Source organism: Lissotriton helveticus, chromosome 7 (assembly GCF_964261635.1).
Source record: "Lissotriton helveticus chromosome 7, aLisHel1.1, whole genome shotgun sequence".
NCBI lineage: Eukaryota > Metazoa > Chordata > Amphibia > Caudata > Salamandridae > Lissotriton > Lissotriton helveticus.
Window position 1 is genome coordinate 1,052,729,671 of NC_136068.1, and position 12,137 is coordinate 1,052,741,807.

General features: G+C 43.9%; 1 protein-coding gene across 4 annotated transcripts in view; it reads right to left on the reverse strand.

The window, feature by feature from the left end:
- The window catches only part of DNAH17 (dynein axonemal heavy chain 17), a 12,633,448-nt gene that overhangs the window by 4,475,686 nt on the left and 8,145,625 nt on the right, over nt 1–12,137 (reverse strand). For all 4 annotated transcript variants that reach the window (XM_078653923.1, XM_078653924.1, XM_078653922.1 and 1 more), the window contains one exon: nt 1,888–2,052. In XM_078653923.1, the coding sequence (XP_078510049.1) occupies nt 1,888–2,052 (165 nt within the window). The remainder of the gene's footprint in view (nt 1–1,887; nt 2,053–12,137) is intronic.

Consider the following 12,137-nt stretch of genomic DNA (forward strand, 5'->3'; position numbering starts at 1 on the left):
GCAAAGGATTGTGGTAGTGATTGTTGGCCTTTATATAGGTATGTCTGTTACAAGTTTAAAAAAAATATATTTATTGACTTTTTCATTGCTTGTTTGGTCCTTTTTTTGTGTTTTTTCCTTTGTGTTTTTTAGGCATGAAGGAGACGTTCTTCTGACCAAGTTGGACGCTGTTGTTGGCTCGTGCGCCAATCTCTGAGTCATACGTGTCGGTCGCGGAGATCTCTATTGCTTTAGGTCCCTGTTTGCTGTGCGTGTTGGTCATGCGGCTTGAGCTCTCTGCGGGTCGGTCTGGTTTCACATGCATTGCATCGTACCGCGCGGGTCGGACATCGCGGGTACGTGTCGATCGGGTTCATTCCTGGTGCGTGTCGGTCGGTGCGAATAGCGTCCAGTTTCCGGGCGAATCTCTGGCTTCCGTTCGGCTCGATCATACCGCTTGTATTCCGTACGGGTCGGTTGTACGTCACGGGCGTTGCATTGTACTACACGGGTCGTACGGCACTTGAACGTGTCAGTCAGACTCCATTCCCGGTCCGTGACGGTCGGTTCGATTTCCAAACGGAATCGGAATCGGCCCCATAGTTGATTAGCTTTTGTTAAAAATGGAAGGGGATAAAAACAAAAATATGACTGTCATTGAGCACAGCTAATCATGGCTTCAACATATCAATGTGCATATTCACGTTTTCAAGTCTAATTGTATGTGCTTGCGTTCAATGGGCTAAATAAATATGCCTGCTCTATAATATAATGTTAATAGTCATTATCATTGCTTTGTGTGCATCTCTTGAATGCTCTATTACAAGTAGGTCAAGACACCCTAATATTTATAGGTTTTAACAGTGAATGTTAACTAGAAAGTACTTTTATACTTTACATTGAACAGCTCTTAGATTGTTTGTTACCAGAAGAATGGCCCACACAGGCAAAGTAGATATATCCATCTATGTCCACCCATGAGCAAGCACAGTGAAAAAATAGTTATCTGCTTATGGCTGTGTAGCGGTATGCTACGTGACAGCAACATCGATGAACTTGCTTGACTCAAAAGATGGCTGTCTCGATGAGAAAAAGAAAAACACAAGGAGGCTGTCATGTGAAGGTCAGGCTTACACTTGAATACTGACGAATGGATTTATCATTGCCAGCTACAGTCAATAATATTATAAGAAAAAGAGAGTTTTTAAGTAGAAAATATGCATGAGATAAATGACTGGCAGAAAGTGTGATGTTTAGGTGCACATTTCTGATATGAAATAATCCATCATCCATTGCAATGGAACAACGCCCTAGTAGGCAGAGATACAGCCCATTGGGTGTACCATCATGAGGTGAGACATGTATTATCCAAGATGTGACTGACAAAGTCTCAACCAATGCTGAAATGGACTGACTTAAAGAAATATTTTTGGATACTGGACACGATAGGTCTTGTAGACAGTTGCACTGTCAAGGCCTAAAAATTACTGCCACTATTAATTTCATTATCCATGTTTTGTTATCTAAATGGATCTCATTTGTCAAAATATATATTTTACCCATTATTTTGGAATCCAAATATGTGCACTGATATTCTATAGTTTAGGAATATCTAAGTGGATCTCTAATGACGGTGAATCATTCAAATAAGGCAACATAATTTAGATGTCCACTTGCTGTGCTATTCCATAGAGCCAATTGTGCCACAAGGTATATTTTGAATGGCATCCTTAATATTCTCTTTTTATTTGCATAAAGTGTTCTTACACTGTTGCTGTGCCAGGTTCGCTGAATTATTTAAACACCAGATGTCCCTTCCAGAGGATCAAAACCATTTGCGGCTGAACATTCATAGGGTCACACTCAACATGTGAAACCAACTAAATGGTATCAAAAGGGTTTACTCACCAAATTCATTACTGCATTGACTTCATTGTAGCTGTCCAGGGCATCTGATAAAATCTTATTAAGTGACGTCCATCCCGAAACGGGGAAGTATTTGGGCTCTCCAATGCCAAGTGAAAAGTGACAGTAAATATTTGGCTGAGCAAAGAGGACTGCATCTGGCATATCCTAGAAAATAAAAGAATAATTAAATCTTGTAATGAGAAGGAATTATGACTGACAATATTTGAATATTAGCTGCATTGTCCACACAATGGGTGCAAGTTCATCCTAAGTGACATAATGAAGACGTTACTTACCTTCGGTAATGCCTTATCTGGTAGAGACAGTATCTAGCCACAGAATCCCTACCTTTGAAATTCCCAAGTGTAGGAAAGTAGGATCTTCCTTTTATGGTTACCCACAATTTATGCCTGGTGTCAGCATGTTTTGACTGTAGTTCGCTGGGATCCTGCCCACCAGGACCCCAGGGGGCATGGCCAGGCAGCCAACCGCGATGGCTGCGCTGCACTGAAGCTCAGCTAGACTCACCCAGCAAAATGCTTTCTGTTGCTTAAATAACAACTGCAGCCGGCACCTGAACTCGATCCAGCTACCCCCACAAGGCGGAGAAGGCTCAGAGAGGTTGAGGACCCCGTGAAACGCCACCAAACATACTTTAGCTGACATAACCTCAGCGTGCCTCGGTTCCTTGCTGGGACCGGCGTATGTGCGTGAGGCTGGCACCACTCCCGGAGGCCCAGCGGTGTTAGGGACCGCGGGAGAGCCAGGGATGCAGCCATCCGACTGAGCGCATTAGGCTACCAGGGGGGGACGTGGCACCCTAGGGCCTGCCACCGGCGAGCTACACTCCTCACTGCTGAACCTGGAGCACGGCGCCCAGTGAACATTTCAGGGAGAACTAGGTGACATGCGGAGGGCCTCTTGGTGGGCCGGTGAGGACGTGCTATACGGCCGCCATCTTCCTGGGAACCAGGCACCATGGGGGATTTGCTGGATTTGCAATGGTCCCCACCCCTTGATTTATCCCTGAAACAAGCACTTGCTGGCCTAATTGACGCAACCTCTCGGGACTACCATAAGATTGTGATTCCCATTTCTGCTATTGTTCACTGTGGTTGCCTCATCGTCTGCCGCTTGTTACCACTGAACAAGATTGCCTTTTCTAAACCAGCTGCCCCTGGGTATTCTACTTGCTCAGCGATACGTACTGGATGGGAATCTTTTGGCCCAGCTGCCCTACCGGCTACACTATTAACACCTGCCTTGGCTCCCCCTTCCACGCATGCAGGATTTAGATTGCTCCTGGATGCTGTGCGTCAAAATAGACGTCTCGGAGTCCAAGACCCTGCTCATACTTAACATTTATATTCACCCAGCATCCAAACAAAAGAAGTCAAGAATCGAACAATGAATTACCTCATTAACAACATTAAAACTCCCCTATCCAGATGCTAAAACCATCCTGTCGGGCGACTTTAATATGAATCTACAATATGTCAGGAGTAAGGGTAAAACGGAGGCCACACCAGCCCCAAAACGACAGGACACATCTTGCAAAAAATGCGCAGCCCGCTTGAAAGACCTTTCAATGTGTGTACACAATGGCCAATGTCTGACTGATCGGCCCACAGCATACACCAGGGTTACACAAAAAACACGCTCTGCTATTGATTACACCTTTACTGATTACGAACTCCTCCCGTACATCGCAAACTTCCAGATAAAAGACAGGGCGGAAAGTGATCATCAGCCGCAATCTTTTACTTTATTAAAATCTTTCACAACCCCTGAGAAAGCAAAGGTGCTATCGACCTTAACACAATGTTATAATTTAAAACGACTCCACTGGAATAAGGACAACATTGAGGATATTACAAGTTCCTCCACTAGTCTTTTGGAAAGACCCAACTCTGAGTCATTAACCATAGAAGCTTGGGAGTCTTTTATCTATGATATTAATAAGACATTCTCTAAAAAAGCCCATGCCCACAAAGCAGGATATGTAAAAGGGGCAGCCTGGTTCAATAATAACCTGAGGAAACAAAAACAACAACTAAATAAATACCTCAGACAACTACGATCTCAGGGACCAGAATGCCACAAGGAGCTCCTGCTTTTAATCTTAAAAACAAGAAAAAAGTTAAAAAAGGATATATAATTTACCAAAAAGGAACATCAAGAACAAATTTATGCGTGTAAATTAGCGGACTCCAAGCTCTTTTGGGAACAAATCAACCAACTAACCAATGGCCAGAACCAACATCATAATTCGGATATTTTGCAGGCCACATGGAGAGATCATATCGAACTCCTATACAATGAAACTACACCCCAATTGGCCTCAAATTGCAGATTACCAACAGGGAAGGAGGCTGGAGGTCGAGGTAAAGTCAACGATACCACAAACCATGAATGCCCTGATGATATTGTGTTGTTTCCGGAAATCCAAGTTCTGAAAATTATAAAAAATCTAAAAACAGAGGGAGCTCCAGGTCTGAACGGACTACCAAACGCTCTGTTTCGGCATGACCCCTCATTCTGGTCTCAAGTCCTGACGCCTTTTTTTTCCAAAGTCATAGCTAATAGTCTGATCTATAAGTCGGGTTCCCGTTCAGATTCCTCCAACTATAGGTTGATTGTGCTGATAGATGTGGAGGCAAACATTTACGCATCTAATCTCCTGCTAGAGTTAGAGGCTTGGGTCCGTCAAACAAACCTAATACTGCCTATGCAAACTGGATTTTGGGCTGGGATGGGCACCCTTACGAACATCTCTGAGGTAACTTTTTTAGCCAATCAAGCCTTTGCAAAATCAAGACCTTTGTATGCCTGCTTCGTAGACCTGAAGTCGGCTTTCGATAAAGTTCCAAGAGCTTCTCTATGGGTAAAAATGCAAGCTTGGGGGGTCCCGCCCAGGCTCCTGAACGCCATTATCAATCTGTACTCCCATACGTGGAGTCAAATCAAGAAAGGAGACGGGTCCAGCGTAACCGGTAAGATTCCAACATCAAATGGGTCCAAACAAGGTTGCGTGTTAGCAACGTGCCTGTTTAACATTTATACGTCAGATCTCGACAAGTCCCTCCAGTCCATCCTAGCTGACCCCCCAAAATTGGGCAAAATACCGACACTGTGCCTTCAATATGCATATGACATTGTATTGATATCCCAAACACCAGTTGGCCTGCAGAAATTGATCACAGGACTAAGAGCCTATACTACTTTAAACCATCTTACGATCAATCACCGAAAGACAAAAGGCATGTCTTTTTCCAAACAAGATAAAACATTGAACAGGCACTCCTTTTCCTGGAAATTGGGTGAACAATCACTGGCCCGTATTACCTCCTATAAATATCTAGGCTACTTGCTTGATGACAAGCTCAATTTTAAGCTACACATGGAACAAGGACGCACAAAAGAAAAACAACTGTTATTTGCCATTAAAATCCAGAAGAAAAAGCTTATAGGTTGCTCGACCGGTCATCTGCTAAAAGTGATCTCCGCAAAATTCCTACCTTCCATCTCTTATGGCTCAGAAATCCTGAATACTAAAGATGCTACTATATAAAATACAGCACAATCTATATTATTCAAAAGACTGTTTTTAATACCGCTACATATTTCACAGGAATAAATCTGTTTAAAATTTGGACTAAAAAATCAGATCATGGCCTTATTAAAGTATTATTGGAGGATGAGGGAGTCAGAAGACAACGACCTAGCCCACCGCTGTTGGGTTGAGATTAAAAATCAAGCAAAACTAGCTATTTCGACCACGAAAATCCTGAAGGAATCCTTGTCGGCATTACATCGAGAGGAGGCTTGGTTAACACCAGTAACGTATTCGGGTCTCAAAAGCGTCGTGAACACCACAATCAAGCGGATCTCTCTGTTAACTGATAAAATGACCTTCACAAAAAAAGTCACGCTTGGGCTGTGATACAGGCCTACTAGAGGATAGAGGATAAAGCTGCAACAGTATCTGATTGAACACCTCTCCTACCTTAAAAAACATTACCTGATTTTGTTACATATGGGATCATTACCCTCAAAGGATTTGACCCCAAAATAGAAATCTACATGGCCATCTAAGGAATGCCGCCTCTGTCGTCAAGGGGAGGAGTTACTATTACACTTACTATGCACATGCCCTTTCTTACTGAAAACCCTTAAATCCATTATTTGGGAGTTTTTTAGGAATGAACAAATAAGAACTTGCAGAGCTGCAGTCATCAGGTGTCTTGGAGGGCTTTCGATTTCCCTCTCCTGTAGTGCCATAAAACTCTGGAAAATAGCAGCAAAGGAATTAGGAAAAATTGATTTAAGCCAAGCAGCTAACAAATAACCTACTGACCGGCATTTTTTAAAATGAATTGTATTTCTTGTCAGCTTTTTAACTGTGGTCACGACCCTAAAGCCTTTTCTTTCTTTCTCATGTTTAAAAAAAAAAAAATGCTCATTTAATGTATTGCATTTTATGATGGTTTGCCATCCTTTGATAATTTTTAACAAATCAATAAAAGTATATTTGACTGACTGACTGCAGGGTGGAATGGGCTGTAAGGACCCCAAACAAAGATTGCTAATATTCGAGAAGCCTGCTGAGAAAGCACAAGAGCTCAACACCAACATGGCGGAGGGGGGTCAGGACACGATCCCTACAAACAACTCGACTGCAACCTTGTCTTCCCTCTTGGCAAAATTGGGAGCCGGATTCAGAGCATTGGACAGCAGGTCCGACATGCTTAAAAAGCGGCTGGATACCTTGGGAGCCAAAATCGATGTCCACGATCGACGACTCGACACCGTGGAAGGGAGGGTGTCCGACCTTGAAGACGGAGTTGCGCAATCTACTAAACGCTTGGAGCATATGGAAAAACTCCTAAAATACGTAGCTATCAAGAATGAAGACTAAAATTGCGCAGTAGATTCCACAAACACATGGACCTTTTTATAGAAACGTTGCTCACTGACATCTTTGGGAAAGACGCTTTCACCACCGGACTTGATGTAGAGCGCGCTCACCACTCTCTGGGCCCACGTCCCCATCCTGGCTGCCCGCCGAGTCCCATTATTGCAAGAATAATGAACTTCTGCGACAGGCACACGGCTCTCCATCTCACCCGGGAACATGGTGAGACCATCTGGAAGGGCTCAACAGTTGCACTGTATCCAGACTTCACCGCAATGGTGCAAGAAGCACGGCGAAAGGGCAACTCTGCAGAAAGTAGGCCTTCTATATGGACGGTTATATCCAGCTCGCCTGCGAGTCGATATCGATAGCCAATCCTGTATCTTTGAGTCTCCTTCTGCGGTGCTGGAATTCTGTAGGACCTGCAAGAACAGCAATAGCCAGAAGAAAGAGGCTGGGTCTGGCTCCTACCCCCCACATAGTGGCTTGGTTGCCAGAATTGATCTCTTCTCCATGGAATAATTTTATCAACTCGCTAAGGACTGTAGTTTTTTCTAGGCTAGAACTTTTCATGAATGCTTAGACAGAATATGAATCATTACTTTACATCGCTGGGAGATGTCGGGGCGTTGCCTCTCCCCAATGTGTTTATCATGCTACTGGTTTTCCTGATAATAATGCATCATACTGTACATTTCCATTTACAACTCGGATATTTACTGGATGCATTTGTTATGGTTTGAGGGCGTTGGTTCCTGAAGCCTGTGGGCGTGAGGTTGGGTGGGGGTGGGGGAAGGGGAATATTCACAGATTTGTTTCTCTGACTATAGTTCTCAGAATGCTTGTTGCTATGTTGACATGTATTTTTCCACTAATGTAATACTTTTTCAAATAGATTGTTAGAATGACATTGTTACTTGACTTACCCAACCGATCTTGCCTGTCCTTGATTACTTGGAATGTTAGGGGCCTCAACAACAACAGAAAAGGGAAACATGTACTCCAATACCTACAAAGACATCACACAGATGTGGCGTTTTTACAGGAAACTCACCTCCCGAAATCCACTGACACTCATTTTGCAGCTAGCTGGGGCCCACTACGCTATTTTTCAAATTACAGCTCATATGCCCGGGGTACAGCAATACTGATCCACAAGCGGCTCCCCTTTCACTTGCACAAAGCCCATTGTGATGGAGACGGCCGCCACACCATATTAACAGGAAAACTGATGGGCCACAACGTTACATTGGTATGTCTATACGCCCCTAATACTGACAGTCCTGAATACTTTCACAAACTCCATTCTTTGGTTCTCCACATGGGGTCTGATCTCATATTAATGGGTGGGGATTATAATCTATTGCTTCACCCCACATTAGATAGTTCTTCCGCCTCCCCAGACACCAAACCACGTGCAGGATGTGCTCTCATAGAAATGTGTGACTCACTGAACCTATTTGACATTTGGAGCGATGCAATCCTACAGATAACACTTACACGCATTACTCGGCACAATACGATACATGGACCAGGTTGGACTACTGGTTATGCTCCCCGGGCTTAGCCATATGGTATAATACCACCAAGACGCACCCTAGAACATATTCAGATCACTCTACGGTGGTGTTACAGGTTAGTGTCCCCAGGCCGGAAGGGCACGAGTGACAGTGGCGGTTCCCGGGCAGGGCCCTGAATTATGACTTGTTCCACACCGAAATTAGAGAGGCAATAGTTGAATATTTTGAATTAAACACTGGATCGGTAGATACCTGGGCAGTACTTTGAGAGGCCTTTAAGGCTTACATCAGGGAAGTTAGCATTGCCAAGCATGCCGGACTATTGAAAGATCTCAGGGTGCCTCTGGCCCGCCTCGAGCAACAATTGGATGCCATAGACTAAGTGCAACTTCACTCCCCACATCCCAATGGTGCCGAGCGACGACTAGCACTGCTCACTGAATTCCGAGAGGCAGCCAAGCGGGAAATTCACTTTTTGAGTAAATATGCATCCGCCCGCCGTTATAGAGAGGGGAGAGGCTAGGACGCACCTTTGCGATCTGTTGAGACCCCCTTACGGGAAATTCTATATTACAGAACTCAAATCCATGTCAGGACAACTCCTTACTGATACTGCTGAAATCCGGGATGAATTTTTGGGAAACTATGGCACACTTTACACATCCAAAATCAGTCATAATACCACCGAACAGGAAGAATATTTTTCTGAAATTGCCCTGGTACATCTAGAAAAATACAGGCAAGACTTTCTGGCTGAACCCTACTCCTCCGACGAGATACTCAGTGCAATTGAGGCGCTGAACGGATCCACTGCACCAGGCCTTGATGGTTTCACTGGTGACTTTTACAAATACTATAAGGACTTACTGGCTCCCAGATTGCTTGAGGTTTACAATGAGGAGCTAAAGTAGAATGAGATACTGCCATCTCTTCGAGAGCTGTGATTGTATTACTCCCAAAGCCTGGGAAGGATCATCTGCTCTGTGGATCCTACAGACCGCTGTCTCAGTTAAATTTATATTTCAAAATCTTAGTGAAGATGATAGCGTTGCGGCTCTCTTTATTACTTGACAGAATAATCTCCCCCGCTCAGTCAGGGTTTGTGGCCCGTATAACTCCCTGAATTTAAGAACACTGCTTGTGGTATTGCACAGAATTCGTCCGGGGATCCAAGCTGCTGCAATTCTCATAGACCCCGAGAAGGCCTTTGATTCCCTGAAGTGGCCTTTTTTTCTTTCTGTTATGTTCAGGATGGGATCGCCCATGGGATTTATTAATCTTACTGCTCTCTTGTATCATGGCCTGACAGCCAGGATCCACCTAAATGGCACCGTATCTCTCTCTCTCTCTCTCTCTCTCTCTCTCTCTCTCGTTGCCAGGCAGGGGCATCCATTATCACCGCTTCTGTTTATTCTGGCAATGGACCCCCTCGTCCGGCATTTTCAGGAGCGGCACCTGCAGAGAGGGCTCCAGTTTCGCACGGGTCCCCTGGCTGGTTTCTTTATATGCGTACGATGTCATTCTGTACGTTTGGGACATGCAGGCAAACCTTGAACCCCTTTCGGGTTTGGGGATAAATCGGCATAAATCAGTTATATTTCCTCTCACCACAAGCATCACACACCGGAACTGCGAGTTTCCCCTGGAGTGTTGCGATGGCTCGACAAAATATCTAGCAATACATATACTCTTAGATACTGTCCAAATACTCCAACTAAATTATGGCCAGGCGGTGCATAAACATAAATCACAGGTTGAAAAATGGTTACGAATTCCCCTTTTGTTTGCTGGACGTGTTGCTTTAATAAAAATGGTTATCCTCCCTAGATTTCTCTACCTGTTTAATAATATTCATATACCGCTTCCCAACAGTTTCTTCTCGGCATTACGCACTCACCTCATTAGGTTTATCTTGGGTGGCAAGTGACCTTGCCACCCGGTGGAAATACAAGTCCTTTGGGTAAGTGATTGATATTTTTAAACTTCCTAAGCTGCTCCTCTGGAGTGGCGTGTCCTACCAAAAAAAAAACCGCCTACCTATTTCACCAACTTATGAGTTTTTAAAACTAGAGTCCTCTTTCTCTATAGTGTTTCGCAGATGACTGGCTATACCCACCTTGTAAGACGATGTGATGACTGGAAAACGAATGAATGAAAGACGAGTGTAAGATGGGGTTTTTGTACCCATGAGCGAATGCTCAGGTTCCCTTTTCCCTGCTTTATGGAGGTTAACCCCCTTTTTGAATATGGTCATTTGAAGCTAAGTGACAATGGGTATCAGAGCCAAGATTCATGAAGAAAGATTAAACTAATGAAAATGGAAAGATGAAGTATGATGTAATTGTCTCTTTAAATTTGTATATATGTACATATATTCTTTTTGTATTTTCAGTTGTGTTGTCCCCCACTCCGTGATACCTCATCACCCTGACGAAGGTGCAGCCCCATCTGGGCCCTACACCGAAACGCGCGTCGGCGCTGTCCGTGTTGGCGGCAGGACATCTCTTGTTAGATGACCCCTTTACCTTCCCTTGCCCCACACATTGATCTCATCTCTATCAATGCAGTATTGTCCATTCTAACTGCATGTTAAGGCTTTGTTGTACCATTGTGATTGTTTTGCATGGATGTATGATAGAAGGTATGAAAGTTTACTAATGATATGACTGAGATTTGATATTTGGATGTTTGAGGTGTATGTGGGACTGTCTTTATTATTATGTTGGGAATTTTACACATATTTTTAGGCATGTAATATAATGTTTATTGAATAGCTGGATTTTAATACCGTAATAAACCTTTACTAAAATCAATAAAGAAAGGAATAAGTAAAATAAACAAGGCTCTCTGTGATCTGACTCTCTTGCTACCCTAGGTCACTGGTCTTTAAACCTCAGGATCTGCTTTTGGACCTTTATAGATGATACGGGCAGGGTCTTTTGCTTTTTCTTTTTGCTGTTTAACCCCCTGACCTGCCCTCATCTTAAATCCCGACGGGGAACCCCCTTCTATTTTGTTGTTTCTTCACAGCCCTGTGCTGTGGGGGTATATTTGGGTGTTGCAGTGGATTTGGGAACACTGTTTGAGAGACCCTTGAATGTTTGAGTGATCGAAGTGACTGTGGGTATTTTCCTTGCATCCTGGAAGCCTTTCTGTGTGTGTCATATATCTTTTGCACTCCTCCTTTATCTCCTTACCCCTCATTCTTCTCTGTTGCGTGAAGTGTCCTGAGGAATCATGGACAGCATCAAGACATTTGGTTTTACTGATGAAGATTTTGCTAAAATGATAGGCACCTCCACTGACGACAATCCCCAATTCACCCTTACCAAGGGTTTCGATGGGGATTGGACCAAACTACTGAACCTCAGAAAAAAATCTAAAAGAACAGAACTCCATGCCCAATTTATGTTATCTTAGGGCAGGGACCATCCCTATTGGACTTAGGGACCGCAACATACCGGGTCTCTTTGTTGAGATCAGACAGTTCCTGGAGCGGTGGGCCCTTATTTCGAACCTCTGCTCCAGGGACTGGATGATGCTCATCATAGAGACTGCCCGGGCGGTCATCCCCATATATATATATTTTTTTAATATGTTTTTATTGCGAAAACATAGGGGAGGCACACAAGACATAATCATGAGGACCGCACACATGGAAATAATAATAATAGTATGATGGAGAGAGCATACACAGCCAAATACAGCCCACATCCCGGGGGCTGGGCGGCGTGGGAGTAGAACATGCAATTTGTCTTTGTGCGCAAAATATATGACCTTATCACTGTAGTCGCTAGTTTCATCATGTTGCATTC